Source organism: Xiphophorus maculatus, chromosome 18 (genome assembly GCF_002775205.1).
Source record: "Xiphophorus maculatus strain JP 163 A chromosome 18, X_maculatus-5.0-male, whole genome shotgun sequence".
Lineage (NCBI taxonomy): Eukaryota > Metazoa > Chordata > Actinopteri > Cyprinodontiformes > Poeciliidae > Xiphophorus > Xiphophorus maculatus.
This window is the reverse complement of record NC_036460.1, coordinates 5,589,242-5,613,378: the sequence shown is the minus strand read 5'-3', so window position 1 is coordinate 5,613,378 and position 24,137 is coordinate 5,589,242. Positions and strand designations below refer to the sequence as shown.

Sequence of the window (24,137 nt, the reverse complement as noted above, 5' to 3'; positions counted from 1 at the left end):
TCTAAGTTTAAAATCAGAATTCTGGAGAAAAAAAGTCATAATACTGAGATTACAGTCAATGGCTGGGGAGCCTTTGATAATACAGAGAAGGATTCTCCATAAAATCAAGAAAATCATGGATCACCCTGCTTCTTGGGAAAACAGTGTTCAGTCAGAGGCTTCTTCAGATTCGCTCTGATACAGACTGCTACAGGAGATCATTGAAGAATTTGAATTCTTCAAATTTGAAGGAAAATTACAACAACATTTAATTTCCCTTTGGGATCAATATAGTATTTTTGAACTGAATTGAAGTTGTAAGACTGAAAGTCAGAATTTGTGGGAGTCAAAATTTTGAGATTAAAAGGGAGAATTTGGACAGTGGAAACCAGATTTCTGAGATTAAATTCATAATTTGTTTCTATCAGTGGCCCTAATCCTCTTCTGTAAAATCTTCATATTCTGTCCATCTGCTGGTTGCAGATTTGCCATGTAAACAGAGATTACATCCTGTAAAACTCCAGATTAGCATCAGACTTCACTGTTAGCGCAACCGCTTCACTTCTGCAACAGATTGGGGTCAAAAGGTCAGCGCTGCTCTCAAAGCCGACGTGCGTTTTGCGGAAAGTGATGAGTTATCGAGCATCCGGCGAAGCGCGCCGCAGCCGGGCGGATCCAAACAAAGCAAGGAGTGTTTGCGGAGTTCAAAGGTCACCAGATCAAAGGATATTCTGAGAAAATGGATGTTTGTCTCCCATATCTTCTTTTTTTTTATATTATTACAAAACTTTACACAAACAATCGCTAATCTCCACAGCTTGGAGCGGGACACAAAGGGACAAAACAACAAAAATAAAAAGTATTTCTCATCCAAAAGGCATAAATAATATAAAAGACAAACTTTTTTCTTTTAAACAGATACATTCATATGAAATAATATTTTACTACTACAAAAAATAAATAAGTCTTCTAAACAGTTCTTGATGTTTCATGAGTTTTCCCTCCAGTGGGATTAATAGTTTTTGTTTTGTTTCCATCTCTGAGTCTTTCATTCCTTAACGTCCATTTTGTCTCAGTCCCGTTTCACCGTCACATTTAGAGTCTCTGTCTTCCTCCCAGTGTTCCCGCCGGTTGGGCTCAGGCCTCCTGTGGGCCGGCCGGGATCAGCTCTCCCACCAGGCTACTGCTGGAGATCCAGCCGGGCTTCTCGTCGCAGTCCAGGTCCGGCAGGCCCAGCCCGTCCCAGGAGGACACCACCTGGTCCTCCGTCTCCACGCTGTCCTCCGGCTCGTCCTCCGCTGCAGAAACCACAAAAACAGAGAGCGGTGAGACGGCTTGTCAGTTTGTACTTCAAAAAAAAAAAAGCAAATAAAAAAATAACTGCAAAGATTAAAGGAAAATTTTTTATTTAATTGTTTTTCTTGTCACACCATTTGATTATGTTCTGTGTTTTTTGTTCTGAACGTATGAATTTAATATTTACCTCCTTGTTTTGATTTGTTTGTTTTGTTGTTGTTGCTGTTTTACTTTCTCTTACTTTGTAGATCTTTTTGTTGGTCTGTAATGTTTGTTCTGTGTGCACTAAAGAAAGGAGAAAAGAGGCCGGATTCTGGAGAAGCTCATGGTGCAATTTGTGGCTTTGCTGCAAAGTTTGTCTGCAAACATGAGAAATGCTGATATAAAACCGCAGTGGTGACAGTTCACTGCTGAACTATGAGAGCCTTGCATCTCTTAAAGGGACGGTGTCATAAAAAAATTAACTTTTTTTGTGCTTTACTTCATGTTATAATGTTATTCCCTCATCTAAAACAAACATGGAGTGTTGCATGTGCGAGACATACTTTAATCTCCATGGCAACCATTCAGCTGTGCAAAACGCCTGATTGGACCTAACTCCACACCCACTCAGCTCCTTCGGACTAGCCAGCAGCAATTAGTGGGACTGTGCATCTCATTATAGAAGCTACTTCTCACTGAAACGCTGGTAAAAACGTTGTTAAAGGGTTAATAGAGGAGCCATGTTGGGACGACTTCCAGAAGGCGGAGCTTCAGAAAGAGCAGGAGTTTTTAAAGAGACAAAGGCCCAATTTTAAGGAGTTAAATCAGGAAGGAAAATTTCTTTTAAGTGATATTTGATATATACAACTATTTTATACCAATTGAAGGTAAAATAGTTGCTTTATTGCGCTACAACACGGCACAAAGAGCCTGGAAAAGAGATAATACTTCCCCTTTAAAACAGCAGTTTTAGACTAACACATTGGAAAGTATTTACACCCTTCACAACAAACGTGAATGCAGTGTGTTAGCATTAGCTCTGGACAAAGTACTCAGCTAGTGTACTTGAGTACAAAACTACCAAAAACAGGATGATAAAAGTTTGGTGTTTTGGTCTTAACTTTATTTAGAAGGATAATTTTGTTTACAGAGACTTCATAATTAATTTTATTTGTTGTTTCATTGATTTATTTTGGATCTTTAAAATGTTCCAGTGTTAGATGTTCAGTAGGATTGAAAGTTTCTTGAGCTTTGAGATTGTGTTCTTACATTATTATGCCTTTATTACCATTATATTACTTGAAAATGGTTTCAAATCAATATTATCGTTTATTGCGATAACTTCTGGGACCCACCCCGACAGACCAAAGTGCAATTAGAAATGTAACATCCAATGTAAAATAAATAACAAGGAAACAGAAACTGACTAAATTGTTCCCATCAGTCAAACATGTCAAATGGTTCAGAAAGTACAATTAGGAATTCTAAATAAAATGTAAAATAAATAATTAAGCCTAGAATTAGACTGAATAGATCTGCCTATTGTCACAGATACCAGGTCTAGAATATTTTTCATAATATCGGACTGATACAGATATTAATATCGGATCGGTGCATCTCTACTTTATAGTTTCTGATTCAAATTAAATTTCTTCACTAATCTGAACCCAGATGGACAAAATTTTATTTAATTTCCCTTCAGGATCATAAAAATATGATTGAATTTGAACAAATATGCTTTAAAATAATAAAAATACTAATAATAAACAAGTCACCGGTGCTGTCTCCCTGAGAGTTTTCGTTGTTCCGGATCAGACAGCAGGAATGCTGGGAAGGCGACGACCCTCTGTTCCCGTCTGGCGGCTGGAAGCCGGCGTCGGGGTCCGACCCGCGGCACTGCGGGGAAACCTGGCCCAGCGGAACCATCTCCAGCCCGTCCTGGTGGCACGGCGTCACGCGGTGCATTAACGGCGCAGCGCCGTTGGTTTTATTGTAGCATCTGGTCGGAGACGGAGAGGCAGGATTAATACCAAAACAAATCAGGAACGGATCCAAACCGGCTGACCAAACCGTGACACATTGTGGTTTATAAGTTTCTGAGCTCGACGCCGCTTCATCGGTACACGATGTGATTGTGACGCCGCCCCCTCCATTTTCCCAGCAGCCAGAGGTAAATAAACACAGAGCTCATTAGGTCTGCCGGCTGGATGCACACAGAGTAAACTGTGATGCTGGAGACTCTTAAACACATAAACAAGGCAAACAGGGGGCCGGAGCTGCATCTCAGTCTGTGTGCGCGCGAGTCCGTTTGGGCCTCAGAAGCACGTTCTGTCAGCTCTGTTTTATAAAATGTGAGGAATGTTTAATATTTTAACCAAGAGGAACTGTTCTGCATCATTTAAGCGTTTTCAGATTATTTATTTTCCCGGTAAAACTGCAAACCATCAGAAAATGTGGAGATTTAAAGTTACAGACCAAATGTTTTAAATCTGAAAAGTGTGGCATGCCCTCCTGTACGTCAATATATATTACTGGATTAGACGGGGCCCAATTAGCCGCTAATGCTAGCGACGTGCATCAACAGGCGCAATTACCAATCGGAAGAATTCGTCACTTATTTCTTATTCGTTTTCTATAAAAAATTAGAATATTTCAGATGTTTTGATGTGTAAAATATTTATCATACCATGATATAAATCTATAAACCGTTCGGCTTCTGTCAGTTTTCTTAAGATGCAACAAAATATTTAAAAGATTCCTCTTTTATTTCGGACTATTATTTTGATTTCACCTAATTGCCACTGTAGGAGCCATAGTTCGTTCAATACTTTATGAACGAACGTTGCATCTTTGATGACAAGCGAGGCAATTAGTCCCGGTTTTGTCATTTGTTGATTTTCCAGAAACTACAGTGGCTGCAGTTTGCCACAAAAAAGGAAAAATAACGCAGAAAAACTGGTGAACAACTCAAAATGCCTCTGTTTTCTCATTCCCTCTGTGTTGGCTTTCCTCCACATGCACATCCGTTGCCGTGGCAACCAACTGGCAGCAGTTCGACTAGCTGTCATGGCAGCAGAGATTACGTTCAAATTAAATTAGCCAATTTAAACACCTGTTCCATTGATATTCTGTCACAAGATGGTGTGTGAGTCGCCTTATTTTGAAATGCAGAATTGAAAACCACATGTACCTGTTAGGATGTCAAAGTCAACTAGCATAAAACCAACCTACTTCTCACTTCATTAACATTTTTCTCCCAATAGTATCTCAGGGTGTTTTCACACTTGATAGTCTGTCGAGTTGCAACATTTGTTACGTTTTCAGTTGCTGTGCTTCTCTTTCTAGCTGCACTGTCAAATGAACAAAACCCTTCAAAAAAATCAGTTCCCCTCCTCACCTGTGGGAGCGCTGCACCAAAAACCACTGAAGCAAATTACATGAAAACCTCTGACAAAGACGCTGAGCGCAACTTCCTTCTTCACAAAATGTAAAAAGGTGGAGTGGTGTCAGATTTTAGCGGTTGTAGGATTTCTGTTTGGTCTTTGGTAAAAGACAACGAGCCATTTCACCCGCTAGCGCTCGGCTAACGCGTTTGTTTAGTCCATTTTAATCTACCTGTAGTTCATTTGTCTAGAAGGTCTGGTTTCTTTGAGGAGGTGTGAATGTGTAATCAAACTCTGATGCCGACCAAAAAAGCAAACTCTAGTTTGGCTACAAACATAGATGTCGGTTTGGTTGATGTGAATTCTGGTGCGGTTTGAATGCTAATGTGAACGTCAAGCGGACTAAACACTGCTCCAAAAGCAGGAAGTGAACTACAGCGAGGGCACTCTAGGTAAATACAAAACAAACTGGAGAGTCTAGCGCTAGCAGGAGTAGCTTGTGGTTTCTTTTACCAAACGGAAAATAGAGAAATCTTACAACCGCTAAAATCTGACGCCACTCCATTTTTTTTTACATTTTATGAAGAAGGAAGTTACACTCAGTTTCTTCTTCAGATGATTTTGTGTCATTTCCTTCAGTAGTCCTTGGTGCAGCGCCACCACAGTCGAGGAGGGGAACAGGTTTTTCAAAAGCGAACCAAACCAACAGAAAATGTAACAAATGTTGCAATTTTAGTCACCAAAGGCGGCTGTCCCTGGATCCACTGTAACTGAATTCAACGTCTTGATAGATATCGAAGTTTGCGTTAGAGACAATCCAAATAAAGAAACAATGTAGGTTTATTTATAGGAATCGTTAATAAATAGAACGGAGCTCAGCGTGTTTCCAAAAAGCACAAAGCCAAATACAATGACAATAGTTGCCCCCATTTGAGTTGCGTTTATACAGAGCGCTGAACATTGAGGGTGAAGTTCCTGCATAAACTGTGTGGTACATTGTAACCTGTGTAGATTGTGCTTCGGTTTGTCTGTTGCAGAAAAACATGTTTTTTTGTTAGTGAAATGGGCTTTGACCATGTTTCGCTGTTAATCTCAACTCGCAAATCTGTTTCCCAATGGGTTTGGACTTTTCATTTGTAAGAGGATTTAGCATCATTAGTTGCCCATAAAAAAAGAAATCAATTTCTTTTTATGGTTGGGACTCATTAAATTTAAGAAAATGTTCTACGGGATTGAAGCTTGGCTGGTCATCTGGAAAAATAAGCGATGATTGTACAAAATGTCTTGGAGAAAACTAAAGAAGTCCTTCTGTAAAACATCATGCTTAATTTGTATTTGCCTAAAAGACATAAAACCACCTTCTTCAAACAAGTTTTAAGTTTTTGTGATACCAGTTGAAAAATATACTTTGACCAATGCCAGGAGGAAAGGCTGGTCTTAATAAGTGGCTCCATTGGATATTTTCCTCTCCCAATGAGTCTTAATGTTACGCCAAACTTTTAGTGTTAAAAGCAGTAAGTTTTTGTTTCTAACAACAATTGTCTACATGCAATTCTGGTGTTTAAAAAAAGAGTTTAAGCATCTTGAACTTAAGCCAACATAGTATGCCCAATAATAATATAACTTAGAAATAGCCTGACCTAGAGCTGGGCGATTTCAATTTCTGATTTTAATGGTTTTTTCCTCTTAGTTCCTTCTTCTTTTCAAAAAGTGACTTATTTCCAATAATGTCTTCTGTGAGTTGTGCAGTTATTTAATACTGAATATGATTAAGTATTCAACATGAAATTATTAAATATTGCATCATATTCAATAATTTCACTGAACTCCGATGCAGAACCGCACAGCATTCTGGGGGATGTAGGCAGAGGAAATGTTTAAGCCGCTCAGTCTCAGGTTGGTGGAATCAACTAACTCACTCACTCTTTGGTTACCTAGCAACTCATCCATTCTTTGGTTACCTAGCAACAACCCGTTAAGCAATTTGCACAGCAGCAGTTTAAGGTTTCCCCACCATGCCTCATAACGGCTTAAAATTAAAAATCAACAGTGTGGGGTTAAAGGTCACAAGGAGACCTAGGAAGGAAGGAAGGAAAAAAAGAAGGAAGGAAGGAGACAAAGAGGCCAGAGAAGGAAAAAAGAGAAAGAAAGAGAAACAGGAATGAAGGAAGGCAGTTTGAAGAGAAAAATCTCCATTGTCTTTAAGAACTTCCTCCCACCTGTTGTTGTTGCAGAGGTTCTGGCAGCTCATACACTCTGACGTCTCTTTCTGAGGAAGAGCCGTGTACAAACTCCCACCCTGACAACACAACACCAACATCTGAGTTAGCCTCCAAAAAACAGCGGACACACCCCTCTGCTCCGGTCGCCAGCGGAGAACTCACATTCAGGTGGTGGTGGGGGTGCGGGTGCTCGCACTCGTGGGTGCTGTGAGGCAGGGTGCCGTCATGGCCGTGCGGCACGAAGCCGCCAGAGCCGTTGAGCAACGTCAAGCCATTGGGGAGTTTGTGGTGGAGGTGATGGCAGCCCTGAGGCAACATCTGGCCGCCGTAGCCACCGTGAACGCCTCCATTCACGCGCCCGCCGCCTGTCGTCAGCGTGGTGTACTCGAGCACGTGGCCGTTCAGGTCCGCCGGCTGGTACAGGTAGCCAGGAGGGTCATACTCTGCAAGGTGGTGCATAAATGGAAAGCTTTAGCCCCTTTAAACCTTAAAATCAAGTCTTATTTTGCTAAATTCACTTTTTGTGTTTGCATTTGGGTCTCTACTGCTTCTAAAAACAACTCAACCCAAGCCAGTTGTTTTTTTGGCAACAGGTTAATGTTTGTTGGTGTCTGGAAAATTAGCCATTTCAAAAACATTTGAAATGCAATGTCACAAATCAGCAGGCACTGCACTGTTACCTAGCAACCGCAACAGAGGTTGTTATTGATGTGTCTTATTAAAACCAACAGGTTGAAATACTGATCTTACCAATCTGATTAATCTATAATAAAATGCAAGATTTGTTTATTCGCACTGACCAAACAAAGTTAATTTTCCAGTTTAAAAAAAAAAACTTTTGTTCACCCGAGGAAGCCCAATGAATGATGGGGAAAAGGCTGCAGAAAGCGTAGACCTCTGACTCTTTTTCAAATTTCCCCCAAAGCTTTAAAACCCACAACTATTTCCACATCCAGAAGGTCAAAGAGCGAACGTAACGAACCATAAGCCAACAGTTTTGCAAGCACCTCGGGACAAGTACATGCACTGGAATATGACTCACAAGCCGCCGTGGAGCCAACTATTATTAAAGGTGACCTGTTATGCTTCCCTGAACAGGTTAGGATAGATCTATAGGCTATGTAAAACATGATAAATACATTCTTATTTGGACAACAATATTCATAGACCATGAGATTATAGTCTGATCAGTTCTTCCTTTCAGAATGAGCCGTTTTTGGGCGTCTGCTGTTAGCCACGCCCCCTAACTTGACGTTTGCAGCCATTTTCACATATGGGTGTAAACAGATGCGCAAGTATACAACCGTCTTTGAACATTACATAAACCAACAACAAAACTCGTCTTTTCAGCAGCAATTGCACAGCGCATACATACAGCAGTAAAATCAGCTGACCAATCTCGCAGGAGCTCTGGTTGGGTTGCTAGGTAACGGGCTGTGCCTGCTGATTTGTGATATTATATTTAGTGATATGAAGAATACTACACTCAAAGAATAGAGGAAAATTGGATTTTAGCAACAAAAAATCAGAATTGAGCATCACTATCTGCTGTTCATCATCAAAAATCTGCTTTTTAAAAAGGTTTTTAGAAGCAGTTGAGACCCAAATTGAAGTACAAAAATGTGCAAAATGTGAATTTTGCGTCATCAGTCGTTGGTCTCACTGTGCATGTTGTTCTGCTGCCGGTTCCTCCACAGACACATGGCGATGAAGGACAGCAGGATGAGCACCATCACTCCCAGCACGCAGCCGACAATCAGGTACAGCAGACCGCCGGGCGGCGTCGGGGGGTCCGGAGGATGCGGGCCGGGCGGGGTGAAGGGGTGCTGACTGGGCGAATCTGGAGACTGACGAGCTGCAGAGAAGAGGAAGAGGAGCGGCGGCTTTAGAGGAGAAACGTTTGCTGATGACATCATCATCATCGACGCTAGAGGCTGAAACTCTCACCTCTGGTCTCACAGATCATCACGTTGCTGTAGTCGCTCTCCCCACCGCCATTGAAACATTGCATTTTGATGTCATAGGACGTCTCTGGCTGCAGGTGGCCAATCATGTGCCAGGTTTTCACACCTGAGACGACGATGACGACAAACGAGACAAGAAGTCAGAGATACGCATGAAGATAGGGTCAGGGGTTGCTTTAAGGACGAGGAATCACATTTACTTTGTAGTTTTATGTCATTTTTAGATTAAAGGAAGCAAGGAAGGACACCAAGGAAGTGATGAAGGAAACAAGTAGACCAAGGAAGGAAGGAAATTAAGAAACAAGGAGATAAAGGAAGAAAACCAAAGAGGGAATGAAGGACACATGAAGAACTAGGAAGGAAGGAGGCAAAAGTAAAAAAGAAGAACACAGTGAGACCAAAGATGGTAAAAAGGATACTAGGAGACCAATGAAGGATGAAGAGAACCAAGGAAGGAAGGACACAATGAGACCAGGGAAGGAATGAACACCACAAGGAAAACAACAAAGGAAGCATATAAGAAGATGAAGTAAGGAAGGAAGGACACAGAGTGAAAGGATGGAATGAATGAAGGACACAAGAAGACCAAGGTAGAAAAGAAGGAAACAAAGAAACCAGGGAAGGAAGAACATCATGAGAATTGGAAAGGAAAGAAGGATAAAAGGAAAACAAGAAGGGAAAAAAGCCTACAAAGAGACTAAGGTAGGAAGGAAGGGCACAAGGAGACCAGGGGAGAAATAAAGGAAACTAGCTTTCTTTACCAAGATAGTAAGGAAAGACATGAAGACCAAGGAAGGAAGCAGACTAGGAGACCAATGAAAGAATGAAGACTAAACAGAGAAAAAAGATGAAATAAAAACACAAGAAAAGCAATTAAGGAAACAAAACGAAGGAGGAAATTTAAAGGTTTTGTGCAGAAACCTGATAAATAAAACTGTTTCTGAAAGACAACGCGACTAAGGAAGGAAGGAAGGAAGAACATTTTTTTGGAATAATGAAGTCTGGAAACAAATGTTTTGTCTATTTCCTTGTTTTCATTCAAGGAAATAGACAAAATTTCCCTTTTTTGTCTATTTCCTTGAATAGACAAGGACACAAGTTCAGACTATTTCTGAACTTGTTTCTGATGGAAACAAGTTCTGATGTTCCCATCAGAACTTTATGGAAACATCAAGTTCTGATGTTGATTGATGGAAACATCAAGTTCTGTTCTGTTTCAGGTTTTTCAGCCTCCACAGCCGTCCTGTAGAACGTGGTGGAGAAATTTAAACCACAGATACATTTCTGTAAGGAGCCAGAATTTGTTAACCAAGTGTTTTCCCTTGGTCTCATTTTCAGTGCAGTCCCTGTTCACAACCACAACAGTAGACGAACCGGGACCCAGACGGTCGCATCGCTCTGTTCCAGCTCCATATATGGCTGCTTCATGTTTGCTCTGGCTGGCCTCCAGTGTTCCCACTCCGTACATTCCCCACGGCTCAACAACCACACACTGTCACACCGCAGCAACGCGCTGCAGAATCACACACCAGACAACGGCCTGTGGATGTGGAAACGCTACATTTCCAACAAATGAGGCTGAAATAAGCTGCTGCTTATGGTCCGAGTGGTGCAAAGTGACCTTCTGAAAACACGCTGCTGCCTGAACGTACGGAGGGCTGACTGATAGGAGTAAATATGTAAGTTAATTAGTGATATGCAGACCAGAATTTTATCTGAGAAGAACCAATTGGAATAACTTACATCTGTATAAAAATCTCCTTTTATTGCATACAGTTAGTATTTAAATATTCAAAATGTGTTGTTTTATGAAAAAAAAGCAACATAGAGCGGTAAAACCAGCTGACCAAACGTGATAGTACTCAGTTGGGGTTGCTAGGAGACAGTCGGAGCACCGCTGGGGTTGCTAGGTAACGGACTGGGCTTTGCTGGGGTTACTAAGTTACTAGCTGCTGATTATTACATGCGTAAGAGTTTTGAAATGGCTCATTTTCCAAACACTGTCAGCCTGCCTGACCGGCTGAAACTTTGTTTTTCTCCTGTGTTTAAGCAAATCCAGTCATGGGCACGTTTCCGCTACTGCGCTGTTAGTGGCGTTAAGTTAGCATGTTAGCGTTTTCGCTGATTTTGAAAACGTTTATCACACTTAGATTTCCCTAAATGTATTTTTCCGGACAAATTCTGAAGTGCTAGTTGACTTTTTGCCGTTTTTAAACTTTCAGTTGAATAAAGTTTGGCGTCCGTGTTGAAATCTTGGTTTTTGACTGTAAATAATTCTTCAGTTAAACGTTTACATTTATGCTCCTGTTTTGAAATAGTTGAAGACTGTTTATTTCTGTTTCCTCTCCTCACATTCTGTCTCTTTTTTCCATAAAATTTATTTCAAACAAGAAACTTCCAGGGACAAAATAAAACCAGATAGTAGAGAACCAGATGGGCACTCTGCCACTATTCTACTAATGCGCCAACAGCAAAGCTAATTTTTCGCTAATTGGCTCGTTTTTAAACTTTAGATTGAATAAAGTTCAACAATTGTGCTGAAAGTTTGTTTATCGACTGTTAAGACTTCTCCAAGTAGACAGACGTTTATATTCACGCTTTTATTTTGAAATGAGTGAAGATTGTTTACGCAGCATTTCTGGTTTTTCTCCTCATGTTCTTAATGCGATACGTTTACTATGTACCCAGAATGCATTGCTGTGTAGTTGTACAGTAAATAGTTTAAAATCGACTGATTTCTGACTGAAGCCATACAGAGTTCAATTCGGTAAAATCAGCAACAACATAACATCGATTTTATTAAGTTACTTCAATGCAAAGCTACTAAATTTTCAGATAGCTATATATCTGGCATTTATATTATTAGTTTTAGTATATTGTCAGATCAAGTAGAAGCAAATTTCTTCTGATAAATGACCCCAGTTGTGTTGATAATCATCTGTTTTTTGTACATAGAGCACCGTCTTTAAAATGCTGAAATTAACATGATGTCTGGATTTCAAACAAAGAAATATATGTTGATGTCTAGTTAGAGATGGGAAAAACCTGAAATTGTCCCCAAGTTGGACAAAAATCCTCTAAATATGGCTGCAGTTTGTTTAATGTACTGAACTCAGAGTGACATTTTCAGCTGTTTTGATATTTTGGAGTCCAGCCAGGCGACGGGTTTGGAAAGCCAAATGCTCAGATGTTGCAGAGTCGTGTTGGGTCAATAGATGCCTCTCCTTCCCTTCCTGCAGCAGGCTCAACTGTTAGCATTCCAGGCAGCAACCTGAGCCCCTTTCCTCTGAACGGGCTCCGGTTTCAGCCCGGTACCATTAGCAGTTTATTAAAAACAGACCCCAGAAGACACCCTGTCTCTATAAATCAGACGGACAGACATGTCCTCTCTTCACTACTCCCAGTATCCGTTACGTTTCCAGCTCCAGTTGATCTGGACACTCTGAGGTTACATCTACGGCAGGACAAGGCTGTCGACAAACACTCTGTGAACTCACTCTACAGCGTGCTTTAAAAGTTACTTGTTATGCTTCCTTGAACAGGTTAGGACGGGTTTATGGTGTTATACAAAACATGTCCAGCATATTTGTTTTGTACAAAATCATTCTTAGATAATGAGATTTTAATCTGCTCAGTTCTGCCTATTTGGGTTGTTTTAGAGCGTCTTGTCACTTTAATAAGCTGCTGCTTATTGGGATTCAACAAATAAATCAACGTTTACACTGGCACATGAAAATAACTGCAAGCAGTTTTGCCTCCATGCACATCTCAGAGCGTTCTCTGGAAGGCAGGTAAAGTTTGCATTTCATTAGGAAATTAAGGTCTCAAAGTTTGGAAAGGTTGAAGTCCAGTGGTTCCAGTCAGTGATGGTCTGGGTCGTCATGTCAACTGCTGGTGGTGGGCTAGTGCATTTTCTAGAGACCGATGCAGCTGTCTACCAACATCAGAGCAATTTAGAGAAGCTGAGTGACTCAGTGGCACAATAATGTAACCATTTTATCTTCTTATTTTTTCTTAGTATGGCCTTAATAGTCCATCAAACATTGAACAGCGGTAAAACCAGCTGAACAAACGTGCTGGAGCTCAAACTGCTGCGTAAACTGTATCATGTTGGGTTGCTAAGCAACAAGCTTGACTTTGCTGGGGTTGCTAGGTAACGGGCTGGGCTATGCTGGGGTTACTAGGTGAGAGGTCGTGCCTGCTTATTTGTGATGTTACATTCAGAAAGCTTATATTTCAAACACCAAAACACATCGACTTATTTAAGAAAAAACAAAACATATTTTTAAATTGTTTGGAAACAGTAGAGACCCAGAAGGAAGAACATGCAAAGTGTGAATTTTACACAATATGTCCGCTGTAAACTCCTCGGTTCTCTCACCTTCCACCACGTCTCTTTTGTAGTCGCTGTCATTGTCGCTGTCCGTGGGTCTGTAGTAGATGTAGAAGCCTTGGATCGGAGTGTTGTTGTTACTCGAGGGGTCATACTGGCAGGAAAAAACACATTTGTTAGACGGCAGAAAATCAGCGGGCAATTACAACCCAAAGCGAGGCCATTTTCCCCCGCGGCTAATGGCGGGCCTTGATATCAGCACATGATGATTGCGCTGTCTGCCCGAAGCTCGGGGAAATAATGAGGCCGGCTGAAATCAAGAGGAGAAAATGAGGGGAACTATCTGCATCCGTCTGCAGCTCAAACAGCAGAATCAGAACAAAGAGGGAAATTTCTTCTTTAATGAGAAAACATTTGAGTCTCAGCTGCCACAGGAAACGGGAAACAGAAATTCAGTCCATACAGGAAGTTACCATCGTAAATATTAACGCAAAATTCTCAAAATTCATTAAGCTGGTTAACAAGAATACTAACGCTGCTAGCTGTTTTACATCCCTTGTTGGTTATTTAATGCTCTGTTTTACAGAGATGAATTTCTTTAATCTCTGTAAAACATTTTATTTCAATGCTTGTCATACGGTATATGTTTCCTAAGCATCTATATTTCATTTATTTGCTTTTAAATATGATGAACATACTAAAACATGGGAGAATCTGAATGATGCAGTGGTCCTCACATTTCTTCTTTTCTGAGCTGTGGAAGTCTCTTTATCAGTTTGGAGGCTTAATATTTGCTTCTTTTTTTTTTTTTTACTAATGTAGGAGAAGAACGAACCAAGAAAAATAAAAAGGTCGAAGTGTTTTAATGTTTCAAAATGCCTCAGTTTCTTTCTATTTCTATGAAAGCAAGTTTCTCTCAGTTTCTCCAAAAGACAGAAATCCATCATCTTTTCTGTCGACATTTCAAACATAACAGACAAAACGAACTTAGAACTATTTAAACTAGACATAAATCATTTATCTTAAGTCAATAATTCCTTAATATTGATGAAAAAGTGCTAGTTCCGCTAGCAGATTGTTTTATTGATAACAAGACATTTCTTTCTCTGTTATTAGTGAAATAATCTACCAGTGAAACAAGTATCTTAATCAATATTATTGGTAGATTATTTCACTTATAACATGAGAAAAATAACTTATTTGCCAGTGGAAATAGTACTTTTTCATAAATAATAAAGAATTATTGACTTAAAACAAGCTCCCACAAAATTACTTGTAAGTTGATTTTGTCTTATTTCAAGTGCAACAAGACATTTTAACTAAAAATTACTTGGCAAGATTTGGTGTTTTTGCAGTGCACAACCAGTTTCTCATCAGGTTGTAAATGAAAGTGTTTGTTTTGATCGACTCACGGTCCAGCGCAGCATGATCTGCGTGTCGCTGATGGCGTCCGTGGCCAGGATGTGCGGTCCGGCCACGGGCCGGTCGGCCTTGTGAGGGCTGGCGTTGGGGACCTGGTACGGCTTGGAGGGCGTGCTGGGCAGGCTGTCGCCGTACGTGTTCGAAGCCAGGACCCGAAACCTGTAGGTGGACCCTGCCACACGAAAACATTCAGATTGAAAAATACGTTTTTGATCCCAAAGGGAAATTAAATGTTTTCTTAACTCATATTAATTCAGATTCTTCAAAGAGTCATTGTAGATGGTGATGGCGGGAAAGAAAGCAGGAAGCAAAGCTCGGAAGTAACCAGTTATATTTGATTTGTAGAAAATGAATGTACTTTTTGGAGTATTTTTACTTTTTATTTTTACTTGAGTAATTTTATTAGAAACTTCAGTAAGATTTCTGGATACTTTACACACTGTTTTAACTAAAAATTCACCAGACATAAACACACACCTGCAGTTTTTGTTAAAATTTCACAAGTTTGATTTTTAAAGAAATTGATTCTGAATTTTTTATATGTATTTTTTATTACTTATGTCAATTATTTTCATTTTGATCTTTAACATACCGAAGTTTCCACATAACTTTATATTTTGATCCATCTGATGATGAAATTTTTAAATATTAAATGGTTGATAAATTGATCAGTTGAGTCGCCTTTTTAAAAAATAATTTTTTACTCTTACATTATTTCTTGGACGGCTTACATTTTACTTTTACTTGAGTAAAAATATGTTGACGTAGTTCTACTCCTACTTGAATATAATTTTTGGCTCAACTCTGCTAAGATTTGTTGATGTAGGAGAAAATCTGGCTGGATTAATTCAGATTTTCCTGACTGACATGAAACCTCACCAGGCTCCAGATTGCGGATTTCCACAGACAGCTTCAGAGGTGAGATGTTATCCGCCGCCACGATCCACTCCGCGCTGCGGCCGCGCCTGTACTCCACTCGAAACGCCGTGACCGGGGAGCCGCCGTTGGCTCGAGGGATCCATGCCACGTAGACCGAACTGTCGGTTGCCATGGAGATGGTTGGACGGTCGGGAGCTTCTGGAACTGTGAACGAATCAAATGAACATCAGGACTCAGGAAGACAGAATTGCAGTCTTTACTCTGTTACCCGTCACGCTAGCATAAGTGAACATGATCAGGATAGCCTTTCAGCTAACATTAGCTTTCTAGCTAATTTAGACACAAAAGCTTAAGTTTACTTACAGAAAGGATTAACTTAATGTTACCCATAATGTTAAGGTAACATGATAATAAAAGCATTTAAGCTAACATTAGCTTCTTAGCTAATTTGCTAATGCTAATGTGTACTTTAGCTTTTGACACCAACTATAATGTCACAAGATGCTCAGTATTTCTCATTTTAAGCTTGGTATAAAGTTAAAGTTCCTCTAAAATTATGACCTTATTTCATTAGTGAATAGATTAAGATAATGTTGCCAATCATTATGAGCCAACATGATAATGAAAGAATTTAAGCTAACACTAGCTTCCTAGCTAATGTCAACTCCAAAGCAAAAGTGAACTTACAGGGTAGATTAAGTTAATGTTACCCTTAATGTTAGTATAAGCCAACATGATAATGAAAAGATTTAAGCTAACATTAGCCGAACAGATAATGTTACTTTACACACTGCAGTATTTAGTTATGAGTACAAAAGTATCTGTGTATGAGACTTTGAAAGACGCATACTCACTATTATGGCTCTTAGTCACAGAGACAGAAGGCAGAAGGGGTGGAAGGAAAAGAGGGTTAGCTGAAGAAAGAGACGAACTCCCAAGCAGAAAGTTTAGCAGCAAAGTGAATAAAACATGCATACAATGTGACCCCAATGCTGTGTGCAGTCTGAGATTTTCTGGTTACAGCATTTCTCTCCCAAAGAGTCGTTACATGCTGTCAGCTGCTGGTTCACTGTTTGTGCTTCCATGCGAAACAAAGCAGAGAACTTTCTTCTTTTTTTCAAGCATTAAGTTCTGATTCTGCAGATTCCTATCCAGAATGATGATAGGAATCTGCAGATTCTGCCGTTGTGATCTGGTCTACACCTACGTCTGTCATGGAGGACGACGCCATAGTTCGTCTTCGTGGGTCTGTCTTCTGGAACCTTGGGTGGAACTGGGATGCTGGAAGGCTTGGAAGGATTCTTATTACTGGGAGAGATGGTCTTTTCTGGAAAAAATATGAAAAAAATATCTGGGGTTGAGACAACATTAGCAGCAGGAACCAGCAGCAGATTTAGAGCTGATGAACATTTTTCTATCTTGCGACGTATCCTGGAGTTTTAAAAAGTACATGGGTGTAAATGTGAGAAGATGAATAGAAATTTCTTCCATGTTTGAAATGTCTGTGCCACTTTTGATGAACTTCCGTTCTGAATAGAGCATCTTTATTGGGATGAAGTGTGTGGAATAAAGAGAAGTTACTGTTACTATGAAGTGGATCATCTGGGAATGGATTTTTAATTTTCAATGGATGCCTTCAAGTGAGCAAATAGCTGGAATTAAAGAAATTTCAACATTGATTTCTTTACATTAGTATGAACATATGGAAGCCTGAGACAGATGCTTATGTTGATTTTTTAAAGCTGTGCAAAACCCATTTGAGCTTCTTTTAATATGCTAATAATTTTCATTCAAATACAGACAATATAACCATTTAAACAACAAAAAAGAAGTGAAGTTTTTTAATGAACCTGAACATTCACAGTCATAAAAGTCTTAAAAGTTTCTGACTCTGGAAAACTTTGTGAGTCTTGTTGTTACACAATAATAACACTGTTGTTCTTTTCAAGTACGTAAACCAGCACTGGATAATAAATCAATAATAATAAGTCATGACAGACTCATAATATCATTAGATAATACGTCTGATAGAAATTTCAATAACTTCACTGAATTCTGACCCAAAACCGCACAGCATTCTGGGTGATGTAGGCAGAGGAAAGGCTGTAGCTGCTAAACCTCTAATGGCTAGTTAAGAAAAGTTTGTGGAATCAACTAACTCACTCACTCTTTGGTTACCTAGCAACTTATCCATTCTTTGGTCTCCTAGCAACTCATTCATTCTTTGGTTTCCTAGCAACAACCTGCTGAGTAACTTGAGCAGCAGCAGTTTCAGTTTTCACCACCGTGACTCATAGCTGTTTAAAAGTAAAAAAATAACACCACCAGTTTGTCAGTATTTCAGATATTTAAAACAGACGTATCAGTAAATATGGATATAGAGTAATTTAATCTGCTTTTTCCATGATCTGTTTTTCAGCCATATCAACCAGCACTAATCTAAATCAAATCTTTTCACTACACAACAAAAACACAAAATATTACCAAGTATTTTTGGTCTAATTTACCATCAGAAAATGTGTTGTTATAAGTGAAAAAATCTGCCAGTAAAACAAGCTCCTTTATCTTGGTGGAAAGTTACTTGTAAGTTAATTTTGTCTTATTTCAAGTACACCAAAACATCTGCAGTGAAAACTAGACCAAAAACACTTGTTGAAACCAGTTTATTGACCGTTAAAAGTGTGTTTTGTTAGCGGGACTGACCTTTTCCTGTGCGGAACGTGAGCATGGCCGGCTGACCCTCGCCCGCTGCGCTCCGAGCCACCATCAGAACCTCGTAGAGGCTGGAGGGCTCCAGCTCCGACAGCCGCAGGGTTTTCTCGCTGCCGGGGACTCGGACCGTCTGCCAGCTCCCCACCACTGCTCCCATGTCGTCAACCTGATGCAGAAACACACAGATGCCTGTAAGCAACAGGGAATTAGCTTTTTTCAGGCCAGCGTTTTTTTTAAGCTCAGAAACAAGGCCTGTGAGATTTATGTCACAGTTTCCAACTTTAGCAAAACTGAGTGCTGCTGCCAATGCTGTCCTTACTGGTTTTGCTGCAGTTTTATAGTGAGATGGACTCTGAATCACAACATTTTTTAAAGGGGGAAACAACTCAAGGGGTGTCCAAACTTTTGGTCACATGGGCCAAAATTGCCAGGTCAAAATTACCAAAAGAAACTAAAATCAAGCCAATAACGTAGTTTTTTTGTTTTATTAAATGGACGTTTTTCATCGTGGATTAGGTCAGAGCAATATGGCTGAAAGATTTATCACAATATAAGCATTTCTTATCAGTAGATATCAATCATTATTGATTAGTTTTATGTTTTAGATAAGTAAAGAAATAATAAGATAATTAATTACTTTATATTGATTTTTAAAAAGTATACTATTATAACAAGACATTATTCCCTTGTTAAATTAGACCAAACATACTTGGCAAGCTTTTGTGTTTTTGCTGCGTAGTGAAAATATTTGGTTTGAATGTGGCTGGAAAACGTATCACAATATAAGCATTTCATGTCAGGTGATACTGATAATTACTGATTAGTTGTTTTGTTTTAAATATATGAAATACTGCCAAACTGATGACATGACCTGTCCTGTTTCATCCACAGTTTTCACTCCACATCATTTTTTTTTGATTTTCAAGCAGTTATGAGACAAACTGGCGAAACTTTAAACTGCAGGTTACTCAGCAGGCTGTTGCTAGGTAACCAAAGAACGAACGAGTTGCTAGGCAACCAGAGTGAGTTAGTTGGTGCCACCAAAATTTCTTAACTATATTAGTATTGACTATTTAAAATGATATCAGACGTATTATCTATTGATATTTGTTACGTGTTATCATGACATTTATTATTATTGGTTTATTTTTCAGCTCTATTGTAGATCTGAACTTAAAAATTACTTTGCATATTTGTCTTGTCTTGTTATGAAACAAGAACTTTTTCATCATTATTAAGGAATTATTGACTTAAAACAAGTCTCACTGTCTTCCTGAAAGTTACTTTTAGTTTTGCCCTATTTTAAGATATTTGCAGTAGAATACTTGGTAAGATTTTGTGTTTTTGCAGTGTACTTTGTGCAACACCTCACATTTTTTAAGACAATTATTTCGTTAATATTTTTTACTTTAAAAAGTCATCAACCACCTCCTTACATTTTTGATTCACTTGTTTCAGTCAACAACACTTCAGATCAAACAAAGGGAATAAAAATGGCAGCAGAAACGTTCCCACCTTGCGGTATTTAACAAAGTAAGCGTTGATGGGACTGCCTCCATCTCGGCCCGCTCTCCACTCCAGGTCGTAAACGTCCGGTTTGTGCGTCTGCGGCGGGCTGATGATGATCGGCGCCTCCGGAGTGGGCCGGTCGCCGCTCCGGTCGGCCGGCGCGTTAAACGGGTCGTCGTCTTCGGTCAGGAAGCTCTCGTCGCTTTGAATCGGATGAAACGACGGTGAAGCTTTGGGCAGCAGAACGGCAGTGGATCCCAACTGAGGATCTGTGAGGGAAAAAATATCAAATCTACGTCAGAGGAGACAAAATCTGAGATAAATCACACGAATCCATAACTGTTCATTTACATTATGCATCAAAAGTTAAGGTCTAAACTCTAACTTCTTTTAGCAAAAATTTGTCTTTATATTTCTTAGGACTTCAGAAAAGACAAATGCAAACGGTACAACATTTGATTTTATCCAAATATTTGTAGAGCAACAAAGGACTGATTTCTTGATTATTAGGTTAAAATGTGATAATCTCACACGCTTAAGCTTTAAAGCCAAGACACTTCTGCCAAAAACAAACGCTAAAAGTACCGAACATCAAAAAAGTACAGAAGAGGATTAGATACACTGATAAAAACCGTTTATTCTGAGTTTAATCTCATAATTACAGCAGTGTATCTGGGCCTTTGTAGATAGAACATAAATGAGTAGATTTCAGTTTAAACCCTGAAAATTTTGAAAGGTTTAATGTTGTCCAGTGAGTGAAAAAAGGTTAAAAGCTTGTTTTTTTTTAAATTTAATCTTTGATGATCAGGAAGTCAAAAAACTAAATGCAGGTCTTAAAAACAAGTTGTGAAATAGAAAATTAATAATAAATTTGTCATTTAAATATATAAATGAATGTAAAGCCAACAGCATTATTACATCTTTGTCCTTAAAAAATGGATCAAGAGAAAAAAGAAAAATAAATCCTTAAACATAAAAAAAATAAAGTGAAAAAAAAGTGAACTTCTCTTACAAAACAACATTTTTGGAGGAAACCGTCTCCAGGATCTGTCAGTTTTCTACTGAGATTTATGCATCATCAGAATCTGAAGCTTAATTTTGATTTTGATTCCTCTAAAGTTGCAAAACATTTACAGCAGCCTCAGCTGACCAAAGTGCTTCACAACAAAAACGACGTCACAGGCAGATGAATGATGAAACAGAAAATAAAATCAAGTTGAGTAAAAATAACAATCTTTCTGTCTCCTCCAAACCGCTGCGGCTCGGAGAAACAGCCAAACAGCCGACACGGACTGGACCCTGAGGTCAGAGCTGAACTGGGAGCAGAGGAAGGTTTTCCACGTTTCAGGGCTCAGGGTCCCGTAACAAGCTGCTGCTGCTGCTGCGCACCGGTCCACTTTGTAAAACAAACAGGCCTGAAGCTGGTAACATGAGACCTGATCCCCGGACCGCGGCCAGCTGCCGCACATTCCACACACAGACCAGTAAAATACCGGAGAGAATCGCACCTGAGCGGCCCGGAGAGACAAACATGATCCAGACCATTTGGGAGAGGCACATGGACGGTAAATACCTAAAGTTCACTTTGGTTTAGGGCTGAAACGATTAATCGTGATTAATTTATTAACTAAGTTAGCAATCAATTAATCTGCAACTGCAATTGATCACAACAACTGAAGGCAGCACAGTTACTTTATTGTGCTATAAAATCAGGTAACTGTGTACCTGGAAAATACATAGTAAAAATACATAGTAAAAATACATAGTAAAAATACATAGTAAAAATACATAGTACCGCCTCTTTGGTGATCGCAGCAAAACAAACACGTACAATGTTGTAAAAATACCAGATTAAACAAAATGCAGAATGCTAATTTCCATCAGTAATCCCATAGTCCCTAGTTGGGTCTGGAGGTGCTGGTGTCTATCTCCAGCTAACGTTCCGGGTCGAGAGGCAGGGTCACCTGGGACAGGACACACAACCATGCACACACACACTCACACCTAAGGAGAATTTGGAGAGACCAATTAACCTGACAGTCATGCTTTTGGACTGTGGGAGGAAGCCGGAGTACCTGGAGATGCACAGGGAGAACATGCAAACTCCGTGCAGAAATACCCGGGAATCGAACCCAGGACCTCCTTGCTGCAAGTCAACAGCTCTACCAACTGCGCCACTGTGCACAGTTGGTAGGTTGTCCTATAGTTATAGTCCCTATATATGGCTATAACCATATAACCATATATAACCAAATGTTATAGAAATGTCTATAACATTTCTGCTATAGACAAAAATGTTTTTACAATAGAGTTGCATAAAAATGATTTTTCACAGATAATCTACCAATATAATCTGTAGTAATAGTCCTAGGAGGATTAAGACGACTAGATTCTCAATCCTCTTCTGAAAACTACGTAAGAGGATTGGAACCACTGGAAAAAACTAATTGAGACTTTTTTCCTCAAATTTCTATCTTTTTTCTTATAACTCTAGAGTTAATCTCAGAATATGGAATTGTTTCCCAGAATTCTGAATTTATTCCCAGAATTCTGATTTTTTTTCTCAGAATTCTGATTTGAAACTTCTGAATTCTGAGAAAAAAAGCTAGAATTTTCTTTTTAGTTTTTTTTTCAGTGGCCGTAATTTTCTCCCGTACAAAAAAACACCTCATGTGTTATTGGAAAGAATCGAGGGCGGCCTTTTCATGGTGATGGAAAACATTCGTACGGAACTCAAAAAGAACCAATTTCAGATTATTTCTCCTGATTCATTGCAATAACAGTTTACTCCGACTACGAAGGACTCGATAAGCTCTGCGCCTGGTACCATGGAGTGTTTACTACATCTCCTGATAGTCGGGCCCCGGGTTCTGCGTATGAAGGTGGTCTGCAGAGACTGATCCCAACTCTTCCTGGTGCGGTTTGTGGAGGGGATCCTGTCTGATTTGAACTCCCCGTGTCTCGGCATTAATCAGCCAAGGAGCGAGGCCTTGGCACGGGAGAGGATCGGAGGCTCGGGAGGAGGAGGAGGAGGGCTGTGATGTGTTAATAAATAAAAGGCAGTTGTGTACGATGTTGACAGCTGGGTGGTCTGGACCTCGTCATAGCCCTCCGCGACTACTCCTTACATTCCTGCGTCCGGAGCTTATCCCCGACGGTGCGCACAAAGCTCACTCTCACGCTCAGTTCAAGGCTCAGGAGGAGGCGGCCTTGGCTTTGGCCTGCACCCCCCAACCCTCCTACACACACACACAGTGTAACACAGAGAGCAAGGACGCCCTGCAGATACTGTATGTGCAGACCTCCAGAGAGCCAACACAAGCTTAGGGTGGATTCACAACTGATTTGAGACAAAACTGCAATATTTGCTACATTTTCAGCTGGGGTGGTTCACGATCTCACTGCACTGTCAAACAAACCAAACTAATTGAAAAACCTGTTCCCCTCCTTGCCTTTGGGGGGGCGCTGTAGCAAGAACCACTGAAGGAAACAACAAAAATCTCAGTTGAATTTTTAATGTCATAAACTGGAAATAAAAGCTGAAAATCACCCAGGTTTGAGAACTTCCCATCAGTTGAGAGAGTTGAGGTCAGTCGAAGCTGTCATACCTGACTGTATCGTGAGGAACCCGTGCGACTGCGCCGAGCCGATGCCGTTGTCCAGCAGACACTGGTACACGCCTTCGTCCTGCGGCGTCGCGTCCGACACCACGAGCGAGGACCCGGAGATTTGTAGGCGTAGAGATGGAGCGACGGGCTCGGCGTTGAACAGCCAGGTGACGTTCGGGGACGGGTTTCCTCTCGCTGAGCAGGTGAAACGAGCAGAAGAGCCCAGAGGAACAAGCAGGTCACCCGGTCCGTCGACGATGGAGGCGGGCTCTGTTAGAGAAACACGGACAAACCATCATCTGCAGCAAAACGTCTGCAAACCTCCTGGGTTTTCTTTAGTGTCATCATTCAGTTTAAAAATATTCTTAATCACTGTCTAGCTATTAAATACCTCCTTGTGCCACACTTCAATTAAAATTCAACCAATTACAATTATGTAACTGGTTGAATTGTAATTGTCTACATTTTGTGATATAAGCACATCAAAATCTTCTTAAAAGCATGCTAACATACGACCAAAAAAAAAAAGAAGAGTACATTTTTGCCAAAAATGTAGAAATTTTTAGATTAATCTCATAAATTTTCTTGGAATTAAAAAAAAAAAAAAAATCAAGGAAGTTTCTGAGCTGAGTTGAAAATTTGCCTGAAAAAAAAAAATCTCAGAAAGTGAGGTTATCTCATATTTTCTAGAAAAAGAACATGGAAATTGGTGAGTTTGAAAAGTCAAAATTTGAGAGAAGAAACTCGAAAATTAATCTAAAAGTGTTTTTGAGAAAAAATGATAAACTTTTCAAAAGTTTCTGAGTTGAACTTTTGAAAATGTTAAGAAGTCCAACAAAAAACTCAAA

General features: G+C 39.9%; 1 protein-coding gene across 1 annotated transcript in view; it reads right to left on the bottom strand.

The window, feature by feature from the left end:
* Positions 1-725: 725 nt before the first annotated feature.
* cdon (cell adhesion associated, oncogene regulated) overlaps positions 726-24,137 on the bottom strand; it is a 64,215-nt gene continuing 40,803 nt past the window's right edge. Inside the window, exons 7-19 of the mRNA XM_023351791.1 lie at positions 23,290-23,559; positions 19,688-19,950; positions 18,164-18,338; positions 16,668-16,787; positions 15,461-15,664; positions 14,572-14,753; positions 13,208-13,313; positions 8,810-8,932; positions 8,526-8,717; positions 7,025-7,305; positions 6,860-6,939; positions 3,033-3,256; positions 726-1,277 (exon numbers count right to left, since the gene is read on the bottom strand). Coding sequence (XP_023207559.1) covers positions 1,117-1,277; positions 3,033-3,256; positions 6,860-6,939; positions 7,025-7,305; positions 8,526-8,717; positions 8,810-8,932; positions 13,208-13,313; positions 14,572-14,753; positions 15,461-15,664; positions 16,668-16,787; positions 18,164-18,338; positions 19,688-19,950; positions 23,290-23,559 — 2,381 coding nt within the window. The 3' untranslated portion in view covers positions 726-1,116. The remainder of the gene's footprint in view (positions 1,278-3,032; positions 3,257-6,859; positions 6,940-7,024; positions 7,306-8,525; positions 8,718-8,809; positions 8,933-13,207; positions 13,314-14,571; positions 14,754-15,460; positions 15,665-16,667; positions 16,788-18,163; positions 18,339-19,687; positions 19,951-23,289; positions 23,560-24,137) is intronic.